The sequence below is a fragment of the Cygnus olor genome, chromosome 1 (assembly GCF_009769625.2).
Source record: "Cygnus olor isolate bCygOlo1 chromosome 1, bCygOlo1.pri.v2, whole genome shotgun sequence".
In the NCBI taxonomy this organism is placed as follows: Eukaryota; Metazoa; Chordata; class Aves; order Anseriformes; family Anatidae; genus Cygnus; species Cygnus olor.
In genome coordinates this window covers 93,830,377-93,858,263 of record NC_049169.1, presented here as the reverse complement: position 1 = coordinate 93,858,263, position 27,887 = coordinate 93,830,377, and the positions used below count along the sequence as shown (strand labels likewise).

The 27,887-nt window shown below is 38.3% G+C and overlaps 1 protein-coding gene and 1 long non-coding RNA gene across 4 annotated transcripts in view; one reads left to right on the top strand and one right to left on the bottom strand.

Annotated features, from left to right (window-relative positions):
- DCBLD2 (discoidin, CUB and LCCL domain containing 2) overlaps positions 1 to 26,064 on the top strand; it is a 43,990-nt gene extending 17,926 nt beyond the window's left edge. For all 3 annotated transcript variants that reach the window (XM_040545282.1, XM_040545285.1, XM_040545283.1), the window contains 13 exons: positions 2,772 to 2,909; positions 4,157 to 4,208; positions 5,558 to 5,630; positions 9,007 to 9,140; positions 10,671 to 10,711; positions 11,865 to 12,080; positions 13,694 to 13,818; positions 18,442 to 18,589; positions 18,941 to 19,114; positions 20,022 to 20,115; positions 20,475 to 20,524; positions 21,741 to 21,878; positions 22,929 to 26,064. In XM_040545282.1, coding sequence (XP_040401216.1) covers positions 2,772 to 2,909; positions 4,157 to 4,208; positions 5,558 to 5,630; positions 9,007 to 9,140; positions 10,671 to 10,711; positions 11,865 to 12,080; positions 13,694 to 13,818; positions 18,442 to 18,589; positions 18,941 to 19,114; positions 20,022 to 20,115; positions 20,475 to 20,524; positions 21,741 to 21,878; positions 22,929 to 23,371 — 1,826 coding nt within the window. In that variant the 3' untranslated portion in view covers positions 23,372 to 26,064. The remainder of the gene's footprint in view (positions 1 to 2,771; positions 2,910 to 4,156; positions 4,209 to 5,557; positions 5,631 to 9,006; positions 9,141 to 10,670; positions 10,712 to 11,864; positions 12,081 to 13,693; positions 13,819 to 18,441; positions 18,590 to 18,940; positions 19,115 to 20,021; positions 20,116 to 20,474; positions 20,525 to 21,740; positions 21,879 to 22,928) is intronic.
- On the bottom strand, positions 24,132 to 27,455 carry LOC121064088. The gene is made up of 4 exons (XR_005816325.1): positions 27,317 to 27,455; positions 26,896 to 26,958; positions 26,291 to 26,433; positions 24,132 to 24,268 (listed from the first exon to the last, which is right to left on the bottom strand). It is a non-coding gene; the product is annotated as an uncharacterized LOC121064088 (long non-coding RNA).
- Between the last annotated feature and the right edge of the window lie 432 nt (positions 27,456 to 27,887).

Genomic DNA, 27,887 nt, shown 5'->3' with positions numbered 1-27,887 from the left:
ATTTCATTATTATAAGGTGGTTATTTTCAAATAGTGTGAAATTATCATCCACATCAAGGTATATGTAAGGTTTTAAGACCCTTCTTGTTATTATGCATAAAACTCAAAATGAATTGTCATTTTTCCTTCACTAAAATTAGTTGCTATTATGCAGAGTCATTTTATTTTGTTTCTTAAATCAGTAATCTGGGGAGAGAGAGAGAGAGAGAGAGACTTACTTCACCGAGATTGTTTTAGTTGTACTCAAATACTAATCCCCCTCAACTGAGTCTTTTTATAAAGAGGCTAGTGGAATGTTAGTTTAGTTAACCCTCTTTTCCAACTGTTACCTTGGTAAGCATGTGTGAAACTAAGTCTGTGCTTGGAGTGGTTGAGCCAGACTTGGTCTAAAATAGAAAGCACCGAAGTCCTTAAATGGCAAGGAACGACTAGTTCTGATAACTCTATTATTCAGTTTTACAAGTGACGTAATGGGTTCAAGTAAATTTTCTACTTCATTTGTTTCTCTTGACTTTCAGCTGTTCCCAGCTGGTGTAGTAATACAGTATGTCAAGCAAATGTGTGTGTTGTTCTGCTCCTGATAAATTAAATCACAGAACGATCAGTGATATTAACACTGGCAGATACAGATGGTACAGTTTCTTAAATATTCATATTTGAAGCGGTAAACAGTGGAGAGACTAAACAGTGATTTGAATTTGGAAGGAATTAATCTTCTGAATTTATCCTAAGTTCTTAATTTTCTTGCATTCAGCACTGCTAATATAGTCTAGTATTGAAATAATTGCATTACATAAAATCTGAAATTCAATACCTATTTTAACTCAAAATTAATTTAAAAATTGTCTGATTTAGATTCAAAATTGAATTGCTACTGGGTTAGTTCATTGACAAGTAGAGAAGGTTTCTCCTGAAGCTCTTAATGATTAGATCTCACTCTAAGCCTTTTGAATATTTATCAGTAAGTCAACAGATTGAAATCTTTGGTGTTAGGTTTGTCAGTAGTTTCAGTAAGATTTAGAGGTGTTCTGTGTTAAGTTTCATTGCAATCCAGCCAGTATGTATTTATACTTAGATGTATTATTTAATATATTTTATGTAAGGCCATATCTGTAGGAGCAAAGAATGTAAACTACTGTGGGAATTCCCCTTGTGCTGTAATGCTGCTGTACAAAAGCACTTTGGGTCCTTCAGTGCATAAATACAGACAAATCAGTAATACTACATCTTCTGTTCATACCATTGACAGTCATCACCACAGTCACGTTTTGTCCATTTCTGGTACCAACTTTTTAAAAAGTCTGCTAAAAATCTGGAAGGAGGCCAGAGAAGAGCTGGGGAAATGATTTATAGTCTCAAAAGTATGTCTTGCAATGAATCATAAGGTGCATCCATCTACAGTTTGTCAAAGGCTGTATCTCCATGGTATGAGCAGCACTGGATAGTTTATCCAGGCTAGATTTACATGTCTTGCTGTGTGTGTTTGCCCAAAGAAGAGGTTAAATGGTGTCTGTCTTGAGAAGAGTCTCTTGCTGGTCAGCTGTGTAACAAGATCCAGAAGCTGAAAACAGGGTGGGGGAGGTGGAGGGTGTAGTTGGAAAAATAATGCAGTTCATCATAATGAATGCAATTAATCACTGAAACATAGCTTAGGGCAAAATATAGGGTCAGTGGGGAGCCTTGGTAAAAGGGAACTTATTTTCATAACTTTTGCTGATGACCAGCTTAAGTAGTGAATTGAAGTAAGATTATATTGCATGTAATTTTATAAATTTCATTAAAGTATTGTAAGATCTATTTTCTGTTTTTCATCAGAAAAAAACACATGCTTTATATGAAAAATATCAGAATAAGAAAAAATTAGGAAGCTCTGAAGAATGACAGAAACTTGTATTTCTATTTTTTAAGTGTTTGAGATTGCAGTTCTCTTTTTAAAGAAATTTGACATACCTTTTAAAAAATTATATTTGATCAGAAACAGGGCTATGTTATTCCAACCCCTCTTCTTTAGTACTGTAATTTTCCTTTAGTTGAGAAGGTAATCTGGCTTTTTTTTTTTTTTTTTTTTGCTATTTTACAATATGATAACATACTTATCAAGAAGACAAATAAATGAATGGTAAACTGAAACATGCGGTGTCATCTGTTGTTGGTGATTATCCACTTTTAATATTCTGCAGAGAATATAGGGTCAGAGGCTGTTTATAACATTGATTGTCTAAGGGTGCTTGTAGAACAGAAGATTTTTTCTTAACTAGTTAATAAACTGGTCAGTATTTTATGAAAGTTTCTAGTTAGTAGGGCTGGAGAATTCCGTACTGATTTGAGTCTGTTTAATAGCCATTCATCCAGGTAATTTCAAGTCATTTGGTAGTAATTCTAGGACTTTATGGGCAGATATTGTCAATACCTGCCGACTCCAGCTTCTCAGTCTAAAAAGTGATATTTCTAGTGGTTCTGTATTGCAAGAGAGAAGTACCCAGATCCAGAGGCAGACCAAATCTAAGCTGCATTACCTTTTTTCTTTTCTGAAAAGCTCCAGTGCCTCTCTTAGATTTTCTGGGTGTAGCAAAATGGTAGGTGAACCAATTGCAAGTTTATGTTACCCATACTTTGCTTTAAATGGACACTGACTACATGCCTTTTTATTATCTACACGTTTTTGGTTTTGAATATATACACCAGAACTAATGTGAGCTTATACTGGAAGTGAAGATTCTTATTACATATGTTGGTTTTGGTCCATGTCTCTTTCCTCCTTCTCTTCCTAGGAAAATACTGTGGCTTTAGCTTTCAAATGGATGGTTTAATTACTTCAAAAAGTAATGAAGTCACAGTACAGTTCATGAGTGGAATACACACTTCTGGGCGTGGATTTCTTGTGGCTTATTCAACCACTGACAAATCAGGTATTCATAAGATTCTCTTTGTTTTTCTGTGCTGATTAAATGAGAGGTGTCTAGTAAAAACAAAAAACTAATGTATTTTTTCCTACATTCTCACAAATTAACATCTAAAAGTGATGAATTCTGATACAGTTTTCTTGATATTTCTGCACAGGAAAATCGAACTGTTGAGTTACTATATAAGTTACAGTATTTAAAAAAGAAAAAGTTATTAAAGCTTACCCCGGATATAGCAAGAATCATAGTTACCTGTTATGAGTGAAAGAGCTACTTTGGATAAATGATGAAATGCATTTTTTTCAGGTAGTAATCCAGATGGCAGATAACTGATTTTTTTTCTTAGCAAACTGTATACATTTTATGCAGACCCACCTCATGGAAAATTTTAGTTTCACTAACAACTTGCTATACTTTCTCTACTCTTCAGTCCCTCTTTGACTGCTGACTACTTTTTTCATTTTTTCCATTTCTTGTCTCCCCCCCGTGTTTTTGTTTTGTTTTGTTTTTCTAGCCTTTAAAAGAAGCAACTGTATTTGTTTTGCATCTCCTTTCACTCATTGTAAAGGTGAGTGACATATGTGGTCCACAAGGAGATGAGGGATTGCCAGCAACTGCTTTGCAAGGCACAAAGATTGAGAAAATCCTTATTAGATGTGATCTAAAAAGAACAGATGAAGGGTTTTCATGGGATATATTTTTTTTAATTTTTGCTTTCTGGTGCTTTTCTGTGTGTTTTGGATTGTATGTGCTTACACAAAGCACAGAAACATAAAGTTTGATGCAACAGTCATGAATGCCAGTAATATGTCACTCTAATGTTCCCGTGCTGCCTGGTTTTAATACTGTAGGACTGTTAAGTGCTGAAAACACAGGCCTGTTTAGCTAGCTTATTATCTAATTTTCTCTGTTTCAGTTTCCTTTTGTGAACAGGGCATATGTTTGTGTCTCATTCATAGGTTCCCTGAAGTATAGCTATAAATTAAAATTAAGCTACAAAAAACTTGCCACATGTTTGTAGTGTATCCTTCATGTCTACCTAACAGTGTATTTCTCAGTACTCAAACAAATTATCAAGGTTCTACTGTCATACAATATCTGTTGAAAGAAAATTATTAAATAAGAACTTTCTTTTCCTTCGAGACTTTTGGTTAAGCCACAGAGGCTCAAATATGTTTTTTGTGCACTTTTGAAAAGCATGCTCAAACCTGTTGTCTTTATCATCCTCTTGACCTAATATTTTTTCTTTCCAGACCTAATTACCTGTTTAGACAATGCAAGTCACTTTTCCGAACCAGAATTCAAGTAAGATTAATTTTACCTCTTTTTCTGCCCCTTTATCTTTACTGAAGTCATTTTAGTGTTTCTAGTTCGCTGTTACTTACACCTAACCCAACTTGAAAATTGGAGGTCGAGAGGACTCAAGAAACAAAGAGATTGGGGTTAGAGCTTAATTATATTGACATTTGCACTCATCCTTCTTGCTCTTTCCTATTTTTATCTTACATGCAGTATACAGTAGAACCTCGTTAATTTGCACTAACACATATAAGCTAATATCACATTCCCATTAAAAAATATACTTCTATAAATATATATTACAGGGTGTATGCCCCTTCAATACTGAAATTCATATTAAAGTTCTCAAAGAGGCACTAAACTCTGAAATGGGTAAAAAGAAATAATAATTGCAAAGCCATTTCACAGTCTGGTGTGAATTAATGAGGTTCTGTAGAGATATAAAATGCTGTTCCTTCTGATGGAGGAAACATACATCATTTGCCTGTTTTGTCCTCCACTTCTGTCTAAAGCAAGGACAGTGTTTAAAGCTGTAGACTGAAGTGAAGTATTTAAACTTACTTTTCGGAGAAATGAAGCCCTGAAATCAAGGGCTTTCAATCAAACCTTTCAAAATGCAACCTTTGCATTCCTCGTTCATTTTCCCAAGTTCCAGAATTGTAGGTTCTGGCATTACCCTGTATGTGTTTGTCTTCATATCCTGTTGATTTCATGGTACCTGCAAACTTGCTTCAATTGTTGTTGAATTGACATTTTACCCAAGTTCATTGTTAAATCTTGAAGACTTAATGGTTTTTGTATGTGCAGTATGAAATGGCACCAGAATGTGAATGTGTGCAGATGTCTTCCCGTTTTTTCCATGAGCTAGTGGTATTAACTGAATTTGGCCTGTTTTTTTATGATCAAAACGTTGCCAGGAGCTATTACAAAATATCATTACTTTTCAGATGTACAGTTTAAAGATGCAAAACAAATAGATATGCAGGTCTCTAGTTTATAAAATATAATTCATAAATACTGCTACTTACAAGACTTTCAATTTACAGAAGCCATGTAGTATTTATGTTAAAAAAAATGGTGGCATAATTTCTTTTATTATATTCAGTTATTATACCTGAATTACAGATGAAATTGGTTTTTAACTACCTATTTCAAATGCCTGTTCTGCTGTTGTGTACTTCTCTTCCCGAGTATATTTTTGTCTGATTTCTTATCTTTTCAATTAGGATATATCCTCACATAATGATAAATGAACGATAACATAGCGTATTGTAGATAAAAAGCAGTGACTGTTGTATAACATTGTAAGAGTTACAGCTGCATGCATATCTTGACTTGATTTTTTTTTTTTCTAGTAAGTATTGTCCAGCTGGGTGTGTGATTCCTTTTGCTGATATTTCAGGCACTATTCCTCATGGATACAGAGATGTAAGTAAACTTAATACTGTGGGCTCACATGAATTTTGGTAAAATATGTTATGTATGATTAAAACTCTGTTATAAGATGTCTGCATTAGCTCTGCTGTCTGGATTCTGGGAGTTGTGCCTCCTGAAGTGAATAGCATGCTGCTTATGTTTTTTTTTTATGCTGCAGCTAAATGACTGGTGCTTCAATGAGTTCAGAGGAGGCCCACAAAAATAATCCGAGGGCTGGAGCACCTCTCCTATAAAGAGAGTATGGGAGAGTGCTGGGTTTGTTCAGCTATGGGGAAGCCTTCTAGTGGTCTTTCAATACTTAGAGAGGGCTCATAAGATAGACAGTGAAAGATTTCACCAGTCTTATAGGCTTGTAGGGTGGGAGGTAGTGGCTTCAAATGGAAAAGAAAACTAGAAAAGAAAAGAAACTAGATTTAGATTGGATATTTGAAAGACATATTTTACCACAAGGGTGGTTAAGCATTGGTACTGGTTGATGAAAGAAGTTGTGGATGCCCCATTCTTAGAAGTGCTCAAGGCCAGATTGGATGGGGATTTGGACAACCTGATAAGGTGCCTGTGCTCCTGGTGGCGGGTTTGGACTAGATGATTTAAAAGGTCCCTTCTAACCCAAACCATTCTATGTTGCCATCTCCAAGAAGCGCCATAATATAATAGAGACTTGAACATTTTTGCAAGGCCTGCTGAGAAAAATGGATCAACCAAAATACTGTTTCATGTTTCGTGTTTTGTTTTTGATGGCTTTCTCAAGTTGTGAAGTTCAGATTTATAGACAGAAACAATACTGTGTTTTTTTAATGGTGTCCTCTTGTTTTTAACATTAATATATCTCTAAACAAAGGCTTTCACTTGTTTACACTGAAATTCTGTTTACACTCAGCAGATGTAAAAAAAACCATTTGCAGAACAGTTAATACCATAAAATTAATGGTTCTATAAACCGGAAATAAACATCTAATAATGTAAATTACTTAGAATGCTACAAAAAAACTCTACACTTTTAAAATATTTAATATGAACCCAAAGTATGCCTCCCTGATTTTTCTTTTCTCAAATACCTGTAAATCCTAGGTTACCTGTGTAAATAACTTCCCATATGTTAAAAAAGAAAAAAATCACCATAGTATAACTGTGTTAGGTGTTCTGGTCCGCAGTAAGTCCTTACTAAATAGCTGCAGGGCAATTTTTATACCTAGTAATAAGACGGAGTTGATTCTCTGCCCATCATATTTGCAGCATCTGTACGCGTTCAGCCTGTTGGGATTTTTTTGCCAAAATCTGCAAAAGCTGTTTTCTATGCAGGAAAAAGGAAATTTCAGGAAATAAATTCACTGTTACTTTGTGTACTTTATTACTCTATTCTGAATAAAAGGCAGAGAATTACCTAGAATTCAAGTTTGGAAAGAAATCAAGTTGTCCAACACTTTAGACAAAGTTTCAGGTAGAAATTTGTCTTGCATACCTTTCTAATGATCTTAGCTTCTTGCTGCTTTAAAAAAATACCCTAAACTTTGATTTTTTTTGTGTGACCCTAATGTCTTGCACTCCTTGAGGACTTGGAGCGCTCGTTGCTGACATCTTCTGGTGAGCAGGGATAAGAGATTTTCATCTGCTGCAGGATCGCATCCTTCTGCTTTCAAGGAAAATAGGAAGGAAGGGAGAGGGGCGCTGAGTTCATCAGCCAGACATAGTTACATTTATTTAGAGAGCTTTGGGGATATTTGAGGGGTGAGGAATAAGGATCCACAATAGGCTGGAGTTTTTGTGTGTGAATATGCTAAAGAGAATTATATCTAGGAATGTCTTGGTAAGAAGTTTTTGTGCCAGTGAGCCTGAGATATAAGGGCCTCCTGGCCTATTGCAGCATGCAGTTATTTCTCAAAAGGCCACAGTAGAAAAGTTGTTCTTTTTTTACAATAAACTGTTGAGGACAATCATCTATGAAGTCTCCCTTTTCTGGAAAGGATCTGCTGATTCCTTCTAAGAGAATTGCAGTGAGGCTCAGTAGTGCCCCGTGGAATGGTTGGCAGAGCAATGCAGCAAGTGTATTTAGTACTAGCAATGAGCAGCAAACTTTCTTTGGGAAAGCAACTGTTAAAAGTAAATATAAATCTGCAGCCGTCATCTGTTGTTTATTGGCTTGGGAAATCTGTGCTGGGATACCACACCAGAAATAAAAAGCTAAATGTGGTTTCTGGAAGGTATATAGGGAGATACCCAGGTGATCCGCCGGCAACTTGATCCCCGCTGATATTCTAAAATTCAGGCTGATCCCAGTCACATTGCATGTGAGCAGCGGGCTGCAGAGTTGTCGTGTGTCTGTGCATACTCAGTGCTTCACGTGGCAGGCAGTGCCTGTGAATAGTCTGTATGTGCCTGTTGCACTGTGCAGAGCCAGTCATCCTGCAGGAACTTGGTGTACACCGTTGAGTGGGTGCAGAGCCCTTGCTGCTAAGCCTTTTTTGGAACTGGACTGTGTCTCTGCTCCTTAGCACAAGGACATTTCTGCCTTGAGCCCATTTGGGTTGAAAGGTCTTGCTTTGCAGATGAAGGTGTCATGGGCTAGTTTGCTGTAGGAAACGGGCATCTTGCTCTGCTCAGTCTGTGCTGTGCCTGAATGACTTGGTGGAGTGGGTCAGTCTTGCTGTCAGGACTGCAAGCCAGGGAAATGGAAACGTTGCTGTGGTATTTGTTAGCAGGGTGGGACTAACAGCCTCTGGCATAAGACGGGAAGAGCAACAACAAAAACAGTTTGATTAATTGATCTCCGCTGGCCTGTGCAACATAGGTAACAGGGTTCCTTAGAAGAAAATGCATTCGTGTATTACGGTGGGTTTTTATGGATCAGATTGCTGGGATGCTAACCATGTTTAATCACGAGATAAAATATACAACCCACTGGCTCAAAGTTACAAAATCTGTACTGCATCACTCCTTAATTGTGAGAAAATGAAGAAAGCACACAAAGTATGTTTATACCAAAAGGTTTTCTTGGTATTCATATATTCAGCTTCTGTTGTCTAGCATAAAAGATTTATCGTAGGCTGAAAATCTGTCTTGCAGTCTTTCTCAGAGTTGTTCACCTTGCTGTTTATTTGGGCATATTTGATTACAAGAGTTGCATTCCAAATATGTCTGGGCTAGGACTCACTGAAATGTCTGAGATGTTTTCTATGTTTTTATAAATTCCACAATAAAACAAAGATAAATGATTTCTAAATAACAGATATAGTTAAATAATAAGTTTCTTAATGTAATAATAGCAACAAAGAATGTGACTTGGCAACATAGCATTTACAATACACTGTGTATTACCTAATTTATTTACAATGTAGTATTAAATTTTTCTTTTTCCCCCCTCCTCAAGTCATCATCACTTTGCATGGCTGGTGTTCACGCAGGCGTTGTGTCAAATACTCTGGGTGGCCAAATTAATGTTGTAATCAGCAAAGGCATTCCGTACTATGAAGGCTCCCTGGCTAACAATGTCACCTCAAAAGTGTAAGTGTACCTCCTGTGTCCTCCTTCTCTTTAGCACCATAGATCTTGGTACTGTCTCATCCCAGGAGTAATTTCAGCTACAGGATCTACATGTTCCACAGACAGGTGCTGTTCTGTAAAGTTCTCACAATTCTCTTTTACTCTGATGCAATTGTTTTACCAGGTATTTTTTTTAACCTCTAGACCATAAAAATTACTTTTACAAGTTCTGCAAGGAGCTTTTATCTTCCAAAATGCGTAAATTCCTAATGGGCTGTGTAAAAATAATAATTTGTCCTGTTATTTTTTCATAATCTGTAATTTCAGGGTCTTTTTTTGTTATTTAGATACCATAATTTCTCTTCTATAAAAAGAGGGGAAATTTGATATCTAATGTGAATAATATTTTTCTCCTAAAGCTTCAAATTTTACAAGCTAGTGGACAGCGTTTTTTGTTGTTGTTGTTGCTTTTTTGTGTTTTTTTGTTTGTTTGTTTGTTTGTTTTTGTTTTTTTCCTTCATGTCATAGTAACGTGTGGGGGGATTTTCTTTGGGGGGGAGTAGGGGAAGAAGATGGGGGTGGGCAGGGAAAGTTTTCTTTTTTCTTTCTTCCAAAGCTGTCCTTTTAGTCCAGTCCGTAATTTAAGGGTTATGGTTCAGAAGAAATGTTTTTTTTTTTTTTTTTAACAAAACCTTGAGGCAAAAACAATCCAATAATAACTGTTTTATTTCCGTGCTGCTAGTGTTTGGTATCCAATAGACAAAGGTCACTTGCCCTTGGTTGTCTCTACTAAATGAGAGCAACTACTGTTTGTCCTGAGAGGCCGGAGGTTAGGCTGGGGAGCTCAGTCATTGTGAGGAGTGGTCTGTGTGCATGTGTGGGCAGACTCACTGTGCGAAATGGTGAGATGAATGCTGACTAGTAAATAATGTGATTTTGATGGTTTTAGAAATACCAATAAGTTGAAGGTGGAAATTTCTGAGTTTGAATGCAAGTCGAAAAAAAGAAGTCCTTTTTTTTTTTCTTCATTCCACCTTTCTCCAAGATTGAAGTGTGAGAACTGTAGTGCAGTTTTAAACAGAGGAATTTGCAGAGCAGAGGTTGCATTACACTCAATGGATTGGGGTTTCCACTGTAGCTGCAAATGGATTTTTGCAAGAATATTGCACAAGAGAAAAGAGTGTAACTTGTAATTTTATCTCAGAAGTCCTAGGAATAGAAGTGATCAGATGATCAGAGGAGGTTGCCTTACTACGATAAGGTTAATGAAAAAAGGAAGCATTTTAATGAAACTTTTCCATTTTGCTGGGTAGATGCTTTGAAAACCTGTAAAACCAGTAGTATCTCTGGACAAGACTTCATTTGAAAACGGGTTTGTATTTAAAGCACTGCAACTTGGTGACAGAAGTGTTCCTTTCATCATGAAATACTTGTTTAGGCATATGTGTGTAGGTTTCAGTGGCAAGCAGTCAGACAAGAAAAATAAATTAAAGTCAGTTTGTGTCAATTTTCCTTACTTACCACAACAAAACATCTTTTTGTTCTCTGCAGGGGACCATTATCTACAAGTCTCTTCACATTTAAGACAAGTGGTAAGCATTATCACTTGTATTACATATTTATACTTTCATGTGAACTTTCTGTGTTATATTTCTTAATTTTATTCTGCGTAGTATTTTTACTGTCTTCCTCAGTAGTGTATATTTTTGAATTGTTTTACTAGCATGTTTTGATGATTAATCATCACTACATACAAATATGCAGTGCTGCATGTGTAAATAGAAGGATGCAGTATGTCGTGCTTCAGTCATTGTTTTATTCAGTTGCTTGTAGGCACGTACGTGTTTGTTGTGCTATGTTTATGCTCTCCTTATATATGTGTAAGACATTCTAAAACTGCTTTCTCAGTCCTACAGGGTGGTTGTCCTGCCAGTTTATACATAATTTTCTTTTCAAATATTTTCCTAGTAAAAGTCTTTCCTTAGTAAGCTTTACTTATCTGCAAAAAGAGGTTCTTCCGTGTTTCATTCCTTTACTATAATCTGGTTTAAAGTAACTTGACTCCTACACTTTAAGTGCACTGCTTAAAGTAGAATTTGGTACTTGTTAGTTGCTCTTTATTTATTCTTTTAGTACAGGAGCAAATAGATATCGACTAGCCACAAAGAAATTTAGCCAGGAATTTAGGTGTTTTTTTAGCCATCAGAAGAACATGGCATGGAAGGAAACAGCAGGAATGGTGACAAAAAATTTAACTAATTTCAAGGATGTGTTTGAGCTCAAGGTTAGGATTGTGATATGGCTTTCTACATTCATTGGTTTATTGTTATCACAATTAACATTGTGATACTGAGGTAGCTTGAAAACCAAGAAATTATGTAGGTGCAAAAAGGAGTGAGTAACCAAGTAGTCTCTTTCCCATTCCTGAACCAACCATGTGATGGACTTTTAAACCATGACAGCTCCCCACCAGTGCTTCTCTGCGAGTGCTCTGTGGGGGTGGTGACTGAGAGAATATCCACATTATTCTTGAGCAGGCATAAAACATTTAGTAACTAAAGATCAGAAATTTGGTTCCAGCATCACTGGAAGAAGGCAAAAGACTGTGTTTTTTTGGTAGAATTGTTACGGAATAAATTTAGATGTTAGTTTAATATTTGCCTGGCAATTGTTAAACTCCAAGCAAGTAAAATCATTGCATAACTTGGATTTTCACTCTGAATCTTCACCTTTTCCTTTGCTCAGGTTGCTATGGGACACTGGGGATGGAATCTGGGGTAATCCCTGATTCCCAGATCACAGCATCATCTATTCTCGAGTGGTCTGACCAAACAGGACAAATGAATACTTGGAAACCTGAAAATGCCAGACTGAAAAGGCACGGGCCTCCTTGGGCTGCTTTTGTCAGTGACGAACATCAGTGGTTGCAGATAGACTTGAATAAAGAAAAGAGAATAACAGGTAAGTGAGTCTGATGTGGCTTTTAAAATGCATTCAGAAGGTTTGGTTACTAACATCATTTTTTCAAGTGCTTAGTCTTGGATAAAATCCAGAAGATGTTTAATTACCATTACAAGTTCAGTTCCATATCCTAGTTTATGCACCAAAAAGCCTAGGATTGAACAAGTGGATTTCCATAGTAGAAAACACCTCTTCCGTCAGAATTTGTTTTAGTGTTTCCTGTGTTTTTACTGGATCCTTGATGCTTCCTTGCTGATTGTTTCCTTGGAGGCTCAAATCCATATCCAGTCAACTCAGTCCGCTGGTACCTCTGATGTGGGTGTACTGACTGATGTTTTTAAGTTTTCCCTGCTGCCCTCCACAGCCACAGTCAATCCAGCAGCGGAGATGGGAGCAGTTGCCGTGCTCCGTGTGATGAGCAGCAGGCAGAGCAAACTAGCTGGTAGCTTCCCCTTCCTGAAGGGGAATGTGGACCGCGAGTCAGGGTTGCTGGGCCCTCCTAGCAGAGCCCGTTGTGTTGTCCCCCAGCAAATGGACCAAACAATGCAGACTGATGCAGCCAGAGCCTGGGTTAGGCTCTGCTCCTTCACAGGGACTGCGGTGGACCTTCTGTCATGTTCTAGTCGCTGTGGTTCTTTGCAGAGGCAGCTGGATGTGCTGCTTGCCCAGTTCACTCTGGGTGGCCTCACGTTCTGGGAGCTGGGCAAACTTGTGGTTACCTGTTCCTGCTGATGGCAGTGTGGCCCATGCTGAGTAGTGAAGCCCTGAGGCACTCGCATTTTGGGGTTAACTTCAGGGATGGCCTGCTTGAAAATAAACCCAGCAATAGTGCAGCTATCATAGCTTCTGTGCTAATGTTAGCGTCTTCTATTTTGATTTAATTGTTCAGAGGCAATCACTGTTGTTAGTGGGCGTGCTTGCAATCTGACTAAAGTCCAAACTCAAGTTGCTGTAGGTCAAGCATGTTTTAGAATCCTGGGCTTTAAGACTATCCTGCGACATCTTGTTTTGATCACTTTGGGTTTGTCTCCTTCTCAAGTGCTTGAACTGGTCCCTGAACTCAGCTGCATACCCTGCTGTCAGCACCTGGGCTTCCTGCCATTAAACAATTTAAGTTTACCTTTGGAATCACCTCCTTGGGGACTATTTGGATTTTACATTACTCCTCTAATTCCTCTGCTAATAACCTTCCACGAAGGTGTTTTCTGTGTGAGTCTTTCTGCAGCTCTGAAGTGTCTGCTTTAGGGGGCTACAGTTTTTTCAGTGGTGCTTTTAGGTTGGCAGCACAAAAGCAAGGAAGAGAGGTGCTATCTTGGCACCTGCAGGCAGAAGTGGGCCGTGGTGAAACAAGCAGGCCGTTTTCACCAAAAAATGGGGACTAAGTGCTTAGGAAGGTTGTATCATGAGAATTAAAATTCAAAAGTAAGTAAAATGATGATGAAGTTCTAGGAGTTTCAGACCCTGACACATTGGAGAAACTTTTCTGAATGTAACGGGACCAGTGGAGATTCTAAGTATATAACTCTGGATTAAAAAGCTGATATACTTTTTTTTTTTTTTTTTAAACAAACTGGTAACAGTTTTTGTGTAACTGGGCACTTCTATTTTCACAGGTATTATAACTACTGGATCAACCTTAGCAGAGTACTACTATTATGTTTCAGCCTACAGAATTTTATACAGTGATGATGGACAAAAATGGACAGCATACAGAGAGCCCGGCATGGATAAAGATAAGGTAAAAAAAATACCACACATTTTCTAGATATGTTCTGTGGAGATTCACAATTGTAAATATGACCAATTTTGGTACAGTGAGGAAATGTTAAATAACTTTTTCAGTGTAATTTTTAATCATAAACAGCATCCATGCAGAAGGAAATCAGAAAATGTGCAGATATGTAGGGATTTGAAGTAGTGCTCTGAAATTCAGAGGTGATTTTATGACTGTTTGGGAATGGGAATATTCTGTACAAGTAAATTCCATTGCCAGTGGTAGGCTGCCTGGTACTGCGTCCCTTTCTGACTAACCAGATTTCTTTCAAAATACGTTGCTTTTTATGTTTGTTTGTATTGTTTTTCCCCCAAATCAGAGTTTAAATTCTCATCATCTTCTGGATACAGTATAAACGTTAGGGGTTGTATAATTTTCCTTCTTTTATAGCGCTTTTGTTGATCTTTTTGACCAAGAAGTTTCTTACTTGTGTAACAGAACAGTCTTTGCAGAGGGGAGGTATCTTGAAAGAATGAAATGGTATGTTTACATGGCAAATACTTACCACAAGGGAAAAAATGTCAGCAGTAAGATAGATAATACAAATAATTAATTTCTCAGTATTTAATGTAAATACAAGAAGATGAGAAGGTAGGGCAGGGCATTGTGCTACCTGTTCTTCCCAGTGGTTCAGATCAGATTTTCTTAAATCAGAGAATACTTGGAGAGCTGACTGGAACTAGGGTTTCTTCCTTTTTCTTAACATTCGTGGATGCAATTTACTTCCATAGGCCTGTTGTATTATGTAAATGTGGATACCTGGTAACTTTTTACGAAAAAAAAAAAAACAGTCTTAAGAAAGTTAGTTCTTAAGTGGTACTTTCTGGGATTTTCTGCTGGTTTTGTGGATTAAGAATGTTTCAGGGCAGGATGTAGCAACTTGTTTCACTTGTTAAAAGCGACCCTGACTCAGGGAGCTTGTCTACTTCAGGTTTGCCTCCAAATTCTGTTTCTTGTGGTTGTAAGGCCAAGGTCTTACAAGCAGCTGTCCGTAAGGAGTTATCCCTTCCTTCCTGCTCCCTGTGGACAGTCCCCAGCGCGAAGATTCAGCCGCCAGAGCATCCTGCGGGCCTAGAAAACGGCCTCACGTGCTCTGGCTGATGACAGGCAGCAGCATCTGCTGTTGTTAACAGTTCCTGAGTAGCTGCGTTGGCTGAGTCTCAGTCTGAGCTTCAGACCTCTGCCTGGAGAACCAGAAGGGATTCCAGGCGCTGAAATAAATGATGGTACCTTTCCTGCTGTGTTTCCAACCCTCATCCTGATGAAGTGACAGGTAAAAGGACCGTGTTTGTTAAATCGAGAGGTTTCTGAATACTGGACACAATCACAGTGGGGAAACTTACCTGAGCAGGGGTGGCTTTACTGTTGGGACTGGTCCATCTCCTTGAGCCTACACACGTGCTACTGTTAGTATGAAGTATTCAAGGCAAATAAATCCAGCGTCTTCTGTTTGATTTTTGAGTGCCCTCTTCTGGCTGTAAAATAAAACCTCAGCTAGCTGCCTAGATTTAGGCTACGTCTAGTTTATTTTCCTAGAAAACATTTACAGCTATTTATTGCCTTTTAATTGAGCTTGTTCTTTTCCTTGCAAGTTTGTGAAGTAAAGCAAAATGTGGAGCTTGAGATTACAGGTGATGGATCTTTTTTGCTCTTGTTATATCAGTAGGTACCATGTGTGAAGAACCGTACATATCCAAAATGCCAGCTGTGAAGGGAAATACTTAAATGACACAAAAAAGGATTGGTGTGGTTGATTTCTGAGGCTTCAGAATAGCAGGTTTTTCCTCTGTCGTCTGGCACAATCTCATTCAATACATCTTTGCTTTTGGACACAAACACATGCAGGTGTCTCCCTTTGATCCTTACACAACTGAACACCAGACAAATCAGGAGTCGCAATTCCCTGGCTTTTGAAAAATGGTTTAAACTCCTGAAGTTGTTTAGGAGACTAGGAGCTTTTCCAAGGCTTTCCTGTAGTCCTCTATGAAAATGGCTTCTCAAGGTGTATCAGTATTAAAGAAAAGCCTTCCTTAACATTTTTATCTACTTAAAAGGGGGGGGAGGGGTTAGAAAATGCTTGAAGTGGGGAGAAATGACAAGTTCCACTGTTGTAAAAGCACAGAGGCAAGCTGAGAGAGTCTGATAACAAATGGAATATGAAAGTGATTTTTTTCATCAAAAAAATGGTTTTTACTGAGCTCAGAGGCAAATTTTTGTGGGAAAAAATACTATGTATTGAGCTGCAGGCAAAGTTAAGTTACTGTCTTAACACTTGACATCAAAAAGTGTGACTGTAATGAAAGCATGGAGTAAAGAACTACTTTATTGCTACTCTTTCTTGAAGATAATAACCAGCACTAATGTTTCTGGTTGCCTTCGCTCTTATGTGCTCAGGCTCAGAAACGTGAAGTGAAGCTACTGTTTAGTGTCGGGCATCTACAGGAAATCAGAGGGACAGACACACAGACTTCTCTGATCTCTAACCCATGTGTGCTGCTATAGCAGCCTGACGCGGCGTGTGCCTTCTTTCTGTGGTAGGAACTGGCACAACACAGGGCAAACGAACACAGGGCTGTGTGCATCCCCTCAAAGATCCTCCTCTGTATTTTGCTTCTCACTTGCATCTTCACGAAAAAATAACTCTCTGGTGAGGTCTGTAGCTACGAGCCTGTCAGCATCATAATAATAATAAACTACCCTCGTTTATAAGTAAAGTAGCTGTTATACATTGGAACCCGGTCTTCTGTGTTCCTGGTCTTGCAATGTCTCATAGATTGTGACTACCTGGACACACAAACTGTGACTGCTTGGTGTTACTCCTGTATTTCCAGAACACCACCACAGATTTCCTTAGCATTTAATCTGCCTTCATTCATTACCAGTAAGTATATTTAGGTACAACAAGCGTGAATTCAGAGCACTTTTCAAAGCAGAAGTGTCACTGAGAGCCGTGTGCTTGCAAATCTGCCCTACTGGGGAAGAACAGACTGTAAGCTTCCAAGGCAAATAACCTTGTGTTTGCCTACCTAGATGTGGGCAACATGAAGGGGCTAGCAGTCGGTTTGGTAGTGTTGTTTGGATACAAAAAAAAAAAGAAAATGTTGGTTACTAAGTTGAGATGGAGAAAAAATACTACATCACAAACATGAAGTATTGTATTTAAATGAGCAACTCATTTTTAACAGAATTGACTTACTTATTTGATCAGTCAGTGCTTTCAAACACGATGACAATTGCTGACTATGTAAGGACAAACCAAAATTCTTACGCTTAAGTGGTAATAGTAATGGGACTTGCGTGTCTTTTGTGAGTGGGGATAGACATGTTATGTAGGTCATGAGGCTAAGGCATGAGTCCATTAAAGACTACTAAGGGATTGTTTTGGCTCTTGAATGGCTAGTGTCCTGGAATAATCCTTTTCTTTCAAACTGGTTGGGTATTGCAGTCATTTAACCCTACAATATCTATTTTTTGTATGAAGTATGAAACACCAACAAGCTGAATTGTTCAGAAGTAGCAAGATACTTTAACGTTTACGTAATAGTGTGAGAGAGCAGAAAAATCCTAACTCTCTATAACATTTATTTTTGGGGTTTGTGCTAGTAAGGTCTAATTCACTTCTTAATTACATCCAATGTGATTTGCAATATCCATATCAACACTTTAAGACATGACCTTGAACCAGTCCTCCAAAGAAACTGATGGACTGGGTCACTGGGTTGGCACATTTGGCCTGGCTGTTATATATTGTGTTAAGCAGCTTGGTGCAAAACCTGTTGGTGTCTAGAAGCTCATCAATGTGCTTACTCTGCATCATACATACGGTGACTCTTTGCTTACTGTTGGTAAATTTCAACCAGACAAAACAGTTTTGCATTGTCAAGCTGGCCAAGTTCTTTATATGCGAGCACCAGCAGTGAAGGACCAGCTTTAGCTCATTCTTTAGGCAATTTCTGCTCCTTTCTCTCCCATAAAATGGCTTCACGTGAGATTTTTGACAGATAAGATTTTGCTTTCCTAACATAAATCTTAACATAGTATTTTGCTTGGAGTTCAGTCCTTGTAGATAGCAGCCGCTAGAGGACAGTGTGACTACATACTGGACTTTCTTAATTCTTCCTAAGAAATGCCACAGCCATTCATAGGACAGGCCATGCTTAAACAACTACACAGTGTAAACTGTGTAGGCACTGGTAAATTCCTGGTTTCACAGTGTCACAACTGCTTGCTTTATTTGAAGAATAAATGACAATAGCAAGAAAGGCCTGAGTTAAAATTATTTTTCAGTGCCATAAAAATGCAAGATTTATTTAGCAATAGGCATTGCCTGGGTCCCATCAGTACCTTTATTTGAAGTAAGGCAAAGGCTGTAGCAGGTGTGTGTGTACCTGTGTGTGTGTGCACAACTAGCTTCTCTTCTGCATGGGACAGGGCAGGCAGCAGCACAGTTCTGAGGCTGAAATATTCTCAAGATTCTGCACTGCTTATTTTTGTTAAATGAAACATGAAAATTGGTTTTACTTCTGTAGTTGCTATTAGCTTGTATAACATAGTCTTTTTTTTTTTTATATTTTTCTTCTTTTCCAGGTATTTCAAGGGAACACTGAATTGTACCAGGAAGTTCGTAATAATTTCATCCCACCTATTATTGCACGATTTTTTAGGATTAACCCCTTAAAATGGCACCAGAAAATTGCAATGAAAGTAGAATTGCTAGGATGTCAGTTCAGTATAGGTAAGAACTGAAAACCCTTCGATTTTGCAAGACAAGCAGTGAAATGTGTCAGTAAAGTTTAACTTCTGGGCATATTTTCAATGAGAAAACAATACTGAGCTGAGCAATCCTTCTGTAACTGGTACTTCTGAGTTTCTTCCGAAGTTACTACACTTAGCCTGGAAAACAGCTCGTATCAGAGTAAACAAGGTGATTTAGAAAGTGTTTCAAAAGCCACCAGTCACTTGCTTTCCATGTTTCTGATTCTTGTCTTTTTCCTCATTATTTATCTTTTCTTGATACATTTAAAACTTGAAATGTGTAAAACTAGCCTTTCAAAACCCTCTTTTTACAAATACTTTTCTTTTAAAGTCCGCTCTCCTAAAATCACCATGCTGCCGCCACCACCACCACCACAGAACAATGACAAGAACGATGACTTCAGTGATGACTTCATTCACTCAGTGAAGACGTCGCTGCAGACCGATAAAACAACTTTCACACCTGAAATAAAAAACACCACAGTGACTCCAAGTGTAACCAAAGGTACCCATGCTTAAATAGTGAAGTGTTTGGGAACTGCTGACAGTACTTTGCTATATGTTGTGTGCTTTCTGAATTTAACTTTTCTTGACAATTTTCATATGCTATAGCAAACTATCAATCTTTTCGTTTTAATATTTACCAGTATATTAAAGATGCATGCAGAAACAAACCCAATATTCTAAGGAATGTAAATATTACATGTAAACTGAGTTCAGCTTTTAATTACTGAACCATTTTTTGTCCAAAGGAGAAGTTGCAACTTGGACTTCCCTTCAGAATTAGTCAGAAGTAACTGCTTTGTTATTTAATCTGGTAATTTCTCAGGACAAAAGACTTTTGCCATAGCTTGTCTTTTATGAAACAGTCATGTTGGCATGGAATTCAAAAACTATCTGGCATCCTCGTTGTTGTTTATCAAAGAAAATTGTCAGACAGAGAGCAAGGTCATTGCAAGTGTAGGCACTGGTGGAGTGTCCTTTGGATAGCAATGGGACGGGATGGTCTAATGTCACGTGAAGAGCCAGCATAGTCAAATAGTGATTAATTGCCAAGGTACTGTGGTATTTCCTTCTCATAGGAGGTTCAAACTTCAGTGGTTGTGTACTCCTGGGCTCTTTGTTAACAACACAATACGTTGTTCTAATAGAAAATCTTATTTATACTAGGTCAAAGCTGTTAATCTTGTTGTGAAAACTTTCAAAAATACTGTCTGTGCGTACATGTAGGAGAGATGTTAATTACTGTTTAAACTGTGAGAGCATCCAGTGGGGTAGCTTAGCTTAGCTGGGTGATGCAGTGGGCTAGATGTTATACATGACAACGACATGCTCTACCCAAGTAATTTTTAAAATAAGAACTGATTTATGAGAAACTCTTGTCTGACACCACTTAATTTAATGGCTTGCAGATGTGGCATTGGCAGCAGTTCTGGTTCCCGTGCTGGTGATGGTCTTCACTACTCTGATTCTTATCTTAGTCTGTGCGTGGCATTGGAGAAACCGGTAAATGAACGGGTTAATAAAAGTACTTTACATGAATGTAAGTCTGGTGTGTGGGAATGAAATAGTCTGCATGTATTGCCACGGGAACCACTTGGTGCACACTTCTGGAAGGGACTTTTTTCAGAACTGTGTTCTCTTTCTGAGAAATTGTTCATTTGAGTAGCCAGCACAGTGAAAAGCACTTCTTCTAAATATTTTCATTTTAAGTGCTTTTACTGAAAACTGATTTCTCAAGTAGCAGCAGACTGGTGCTTTTACTTTAAACTTGATGGCCAGCTACAGCCAAGGTGACGGTTGCTGAGCATTAATTCATCTTCTGGTAAGCAGAATAATAAAACACACTTTTTATTTTCTCACAGCAAGAAAAAAACAGAGGGCACGTATGATCTACCTTACTGGGACCGTGCAGGTAACAGAATGACTTTATGATATCATTTACTTAGCATTCTTGGTGTAAAGTGTTCTTCAAATTGCAGTAATGGACAATTTCCACTAGCAGAAACTTCTCTACTGCTGACTAGCACATATGGTAGGGATAGTGAACACAGAGCTTCCTTTCTGAACAGACTTAACTTTTCTGTTCTCTGAATTTTCTTCAGAAATGGAAAATATCTCCTGTTCAAGCTTAAAGCTGCAGTCTTTTTTTTTTTTTTTAGTAAACAAAGTGTAGAGTCTCTTAATTACAAGGAGAGAGGAAAAAATCATTTATGAGGAATGTTTATACATTTCATAGACATATTTCTGGTACTTCTTTTGTTCTGGAAAATACCTTTCATCTGGTTGTATGAGGTGTGTCAAATTTTATCATTCTTCGCTGTCCTATTAGCACGTGGGATTACTTGTATCTCCTTTTAGGCATCTTTTCTGTCTTTGCTGTCTGTGCCACATTAACTTAAGTTCAGACAGTTCCACCGCACAGCATGTGCTTTGCAAATGTCCTGAACACTGCTGTGGTGCAGCATAAAGAGCTGGTGCAGCAGTGGGTTTTTACTGTCTGTATGACTGTGCTTCCTTTTTCTGACCTTACGCTGAAAATTTCCACAGCTGTTTTTGTTCTCTGTCAGTTTAAGTGTAACCTTTATCCTTTAGACAAGAAACCTTTTAACAACCTTATTTTTATTTATTACATGTCAATTTCTGATAGGTTGCAGCATTGTTGCTTTAGCATGTTAGTCATAATATCCTGTATCTAAATGTTAATGATAGATGTGCTTATTTTTTTTCCCCACTTATTTAAATTTAAATGTTCAGTAGGTGGGTCTGTTTTAAAAAGGACATTGAAATTTGGCAAAATGCAGTATCAAAAAAAAATGTTGTTACACTTCTCTGTGGACCCTCTGTCTGCGCCCTCCCATGGGCTGCCTCATACAGCAGTTCTGCAGGTGCTAAGGACTGCAGTGGGAGCAGTCAGACAAGTTGATGGGATGACAGCAACGGTTTCACCGCTGAATCTTCAGGCTGCCATAAAACATTAAAGTATCCCATTAACATGGGATCATGCAAGTACTGATAATTGATTTGTTTGCCCACTACTGCAAAACAAAGACATGGTGTAAAACAGTGTAATACCTTAAACTACAGTACGGATGTATTTTTATTTTTATTTTCTTTAAATCCACACAAAGGGTGGTGGAAAGGAATGAAGCAGTTTCTCCCTACCAAATCAGCAGACCATGAAGAAACGCCTGTACGCTACAGCAGCAGTGAAATCAGTCGGCTAAGACCAAGAGAAGTCCCAGCAGTGTTACAGACAGAATCTGCAGGTACTTTTTTTGTTGTTTTATGGACTATGCGATATACAGAAAATGCCAAAAAATGCCAGGAATTTGGCTACGTTTAATGATTTTCTGGTTGCTTTGGGGAGAAGATGAGAAATGAGTAGTTCTGCTGGTAAATGCATTTCTTAAAATGCAGACCTTTTCAGCTCTGCTCTCAGAGTACTATAAATATATGTCTTAATTGACTGATGCTGTGATGTGTGTGGATAGACACTGCCCCAAGTTAATGCAGTAACTGAAAGCTGCTGTACTTGTTCTTGAATGTGTCTCTAGCCAAATTTACATGCATTGAAAATAATGTTACCACATTTTCTTTATGCACAAATCAGAAACGTGGCATTTGGTTTCCTATGCTGACAATACGACTTAAATCATCCTCTTCATCTGTAAAATGAGGAATTACTGATAACAGCATGTGCCCTTTACTTGTGAACCAGTCATTAGAGGAAGATGACTGCCTCTGCCTTTGGTTCTGTGCTTATGTGAGGGCAGAAATATGCAGACAAGCAGGAATTGCAGCTTCACAGCAGGCAGAATCAATTTTCTGTTTGGCTGCTTGTCTGGTTTTAACACAGCTAGCCAGTTTTCTCACCTCCAGCTTTTGTTATTCAGATTAGCTGTCAAACAAAACTATCTCAGCTGACCATGTGCAGGCTACCCCCCTCACAGGACAAACCCTCCACCCTAGGGACCACTTCTTATCCAAGGCCTGCCAGGATAATTTCATTTACTTTTAATTTTGCAGGGAAGCATGTTTCAGAGAACTTGGTTTTGAGCAGATTTACAACATGGGAAATTGTAGCTCACCAGGGAAGAAGTGTAAGCCTGAGAAATCAGGATGTTGTAAGCACAAGCTATGCTACAGCTTTATCCGTTGTGCAAAAATGACTTTTTTTTGTGAAAGCACCTAGTTGTGGTGGACAGAGACTGACCACTGGTTTGATCGAGGATAGTAATTTCTGTGATGCTGTTGACATTAATGTGTTGCTGCTCTAAGTGTATTTTTATTTTGTTTTGTTGGTGCTTGCACCACAGAGTATGCTCAGCCACTGGTAGGGGGCATTGTCGGCACGCTTCATCAGAGATCAACCTTTAAACCAGAAGAAGGGAAAGAAGCAAGCTACGCTGATTTGGACCCTTACAATTCACCGGTACAAGAAGTCTATCATGCTTACGCTGAACCACTACCTATAACTGGACCAGAGTACGCAACGCCAATAATCATGGATATGTCCAGTCACCCCAGCACTCCTCTTGGCGTTCCTTCCATTTCCACCTTTAAAGCAGCAGGGACCCAAGCTCCTCCGCCAGTGGGAACTTACAATAAACTCGTATCGAGGACAGACAGCGCATCACCAGCACAGGCGCTGTACGACACGCCCAAGGGGCAGCTGGGGCCAGGTGCTGCAGAGGACTTGGTATACCAGGTACCGCAGAGCGCGGCCCACTCCGCTGGGAGTAAGGAAGAACTAAGTTAGCTCATGTGTAAGGTAGGATGAAGGCAACTGTGGCTTGTTTTTAAAAGCCAGCTGACGATTTCATTTTTTAATCACACTGTTTTTATATTGTTAGTCTTAAGTAATACAATGTTGAACCAGAAGATGTGGCATTGAAGTCTGGGAAACCAGTAATTCTGCCTTTTCTTAAGCTGTATATATAATTACAGCTTGTCTCTTGCAAAAAACATGGACTTTTTTTTTTTAAACTACTGTACAATTGTCTGCCAGACATGAGAGAAGAATTCTTCAAGATTAGCTTCAGTAATTCATAGATGTGAATGATAAGTTGGGAGAAACAACTGTTTAAAGTACGAAAGCCAATAATTTCTTGCTAATGGTACTATTTCTGAGGGGGAAAAAAGCCCACAATCAAAACTCCTAACTTTCTAAAATCTATACGTAAGCGCTATAGCTCCTAAAATTAATTTTACCCTACAAAATGCATGTACAACCTTGGACTCTAAAAATAATATCAGGACTGATGGCAAAAATCCCATTAACTTCACAGCATAAAATAGTCTTGATAGTAAATTGTTATTTTGGCTTTTGTTCACAGGATTGCTTATTGCAACCTGTGTGTTCCTCAAATTTCTCATGATGATTGTTATCCTTCTAAAACTTGAGTCTGCTGCCTATACAATCCATCTTCTTTTCTGCCTCATCTCCTTAGGCCACTCACGCTTGTTCCCTTCTAGGGATATGGTAGGTACAGTCTAAGTTTTACAAGCAACTTACCTGACAACTGCTTTTGCGTGTTCCCTGCTCAGTGAAGGCTGCTCTGACTCGCGTCTGCCTTCGATTCAAACTTGTGCAAGAAGCTGCCAGGTGTTCGAGGTGACTTGAGTTCAGAGAGGTTCCCGCTCCCTCAAGTAGTATCTGTTGTTGTACGTTAAGATGTGAGCATATACAAAGAAAGATATGTATATACTTTTGTGAGTGCTTGAGAAAGCACACAAATACTCTAACGATGCATAGTTTGTGTTAATACATGCATTTAGCACATATGGTACATTTTAGCACAATTGGAAAACTTTGGCCCTAGGGCTTTTCTTATGATTGTTCTTAGTAGAAGTACAAAATATTCCAAAACCTTTGCCGAGAACAATTATTGTTCCAAAGAGTGTCAATTTTAGAAGCATTTAACTGAATTTGTATCTTTTTGAATGTTCCAGTTTTCTCTACTGCAGTCACTCTTCTACTTGAGATAACGTAGACTAGTTTTATCTAGGTAATCACAAGATGAAAACAACGTGGATGTCACTTTTTATCTTGTTAGAAACAAAGCACAGCTTTTTAACATAAACAAGTAGTAGGAAAAAAATCTTAAATAGCTTTAATTTCTATTGTAACAGCACTGTTGGGAGGATGCTGAATTAATTTATAAATGTGAAAATCCCTAGCCCAGTTTTATGGACTTTAATGGTTAGTGTTTGTTTCTGTGATATAATTCAAGTCAGCCTTGTTTACTGCCCATGGACTTTACACGGGGTGGAAAACATCCAAATCCAAACTAAAGTACTATTCAAGCCGACTGCCACCATGTGTTTGTTACCAGTATGGGATCCTGACTTAACACTTGAAATTTTTTTTTGCACAGAGGCTGTATATAACTCAGTAAACCAAATTTTTATGCTCTGCTACCTTAAAACCCAATTCTACATTTTTTTTGATCATGAGAATGATACATTTTTTTAAGATGTGGGAGTCTAAGCCTAAATCTGAATAGGCAAATAAGGTTGGTATGCAGGACCTAGTAATGAAAAAGGAAATTCCTGCATATAGGTTGGATTTTTTGATGTTACTGAAACATTCTATACTTGATAAAGCTAGTTTGCAATCTTTATAGTTTTGCTTAATCAGGTAAGTATGTGTTCTTACTCACCAGTAGCAATTATGACCGAAATTACCTGATTTTATTTGAAAGGTGCAGAAAGCTATGTTTGCACCAAGCTGTGACATACTTATTCCAGCCAAGTTAAGAAACATTTAAAGCTTTTAGGCTTAGAAAAAGAAATTCTGCCATAAAAATGACTGGATATGTTCAAGTCAATAAAATTAACACTCTTGGAAATCTGCATTTAATTTTTACTGTAGGCCAGATATGGTAAAACTGTGGGTGTACTGTAGGCTAAGATGGTGTAAGAATTAAAGAGTTTCTGTACAGGGAGTTATTTTCAAGCAACCAAATGCAGTTTCATTACCTGAGCAGCATCAGCTGTTGACTGGAATGGTTGCTTTAAGAATGGTATTAAGTTCCTTTTCTTAAAGAAATGGGTCTTGTGCTTTGCTCCCTGCTTTCAACTTTGATAATTTTATCTTCTAGGGCTAAGGTAAGTTTGAATATTGAACATTTGGGTTTAAGATGTATGCTATGAACTGTTAAACACTGATTCCCAAATGTAATTGCATGACACACCCAAGGTTAGCATTTTCCTGTGTGCAGTGCAAGCAGAGGTACATTTAATGGGTCTCTTTTTTACATGTGAAGACATATGGATATAAAATGTATTTCAATCTTGTTTGGCTTGAGTATTCTCCCAGAATGTATGTTCTTACCTCAGCATGTATTGTAGTTGCTCAGTATTTGTATATGTTGCTAGAAATTAGACTGTATAAATAGTGAGTTTTTTAATGTATGTTAAAAAGTATTTTAAATAAATTGTACATACGTATCATGCTCAGAATGTCTGTATTTGACAACCTACTTTCAATAACCTCTAGTTTGGAAACGCAAGGGTTATTTTTTTAGCTACCATACTACATCTGGGCCATTCCCTGCCTCCAGGAGTGACGTTATGCTGTTTCCTGGCAGTAGGTGTAGGTAGCAACCAGGCAGTGCAGGGAGGAATCTGTCCTCATCATGTCACCAACCATTAGAAGCAGTAAACTGACACTTACCAGACCTCTCCTCGTGGCGGAAATCTGCTGCTGGGACAAGCGGTATTTTGCAGGCAGGCTCTTCCCTAGAGTTAGCTGCTGGCAGAACGCTGGGACTGCGCTCCCCTCCGAAGACGAGCTGAGACACCCTGCAGGCAGCTGCCCTGTGTTAGTGCAAAGAGTCAGGCTCTGGTCCAGTGCAACCCGCTGCTTAGGGGCAGAGACAGTCCCTCAACACCACTCAGCAGACCACCCCCTCTGTACTAGCAGTCAGCCAGACCAACAAAAAAAACTGCTTTTGCTTTCAAAACTTGCCCATTCTTTACCTTAATTCTTGCACTACAGTTCCTATAATAAGGAAATCATAATTATTATTATTTTTTTTGCAAGTACAAGGTTAAAATTGGATCCTAAATAGCTTAGCTTAGTCCTGAGCTTGTCAAATTGAAATACTCCTTGCACCATTACCAGCAGACTACATCAAGCCTCCCTATGTGCACTGACCACCATTCTAGGAGGCCTGTTCTCAAACGGGACAGGTTAACTGTGTAAGGCAGAACACATGCTATTTCCTTAGATGTCTCTGCACCTTGTTAAATATACACTTTGTGGGAAAAACAACTTACCTGTAATAAAAGCTGATACTGCAGTTTGTGCTGTCTCAATTTCATGTTTAAGGTTTTCCACATCTTGGGTGAAGTGGAGGCAGGAAAAAAAATGGAAGCGGAAATGTATCTAGATTTCTGAAAATGTTTAAGAATTAGCAAACATCCTAGTACTGCATACCTTACTGTGCACGCAAGTCTGCTGAAATACTGGATCTTTTATTTTTTTGTTACTTTTCCACTAATGCTGGGAGGTAATAGCAAAAGCTCAGGAGAAGTGCTTAAGTTAAAAGGCAAAGTATTCCGTTCACTACACGAAAAGAGCATTAATTCTAGGGAAAAAAAAGTTCCTGAAAACTTAAAACCTTACATGTAAACAAAATTTGTCCATTAGCCCTAATAACACAGTGTTCACGTTTGTACTGTTGAGAACAAAACATACCTTACACTTGCAGTAAATCCATTTCCTCCTGCAGGGGGAGTGTCTCTGCAAGCTGAAGGAAACTCCTGTCACTCTACTGCACACTTCAACTTTCTTTTAGTAGTAAAAAAAACACACATTACTCAAAAATGTGTGATGCTGATCTGTGAGGAGAGTAGCAATAAGGAATTTTTAGTGTATGTTAAGTGACAATCCTGGGAAGGCCAGCTTGGTAAGTTGTCACCATCACACTTTTTCTTAGGCAGATCTTAAAACAGTTACTGATAATGCAATCAAATACACAATGGTTCACCTTTGAAATGCACAGCTATAAAATATTAGGAAATCACACAAATTCTCATCTGAAAAACTTGAGAAAATGGTGTTTGTTTTTAGCACACCACGTTGTTTTGCAAAAAGGGAAAGAAAACGCTGTTTTCACAGGTAATGACAGTACTGCACGTGAAATTGGAAGGATGACTTCTACCTGTATTCACATTTAAATGGCAGAAGCAACTTTCAAGTGCACTTCTGTCTGCATGCTGAAACTATTCAGAGTAACTACACAACTCTACGGTCAAAGCACAATGGA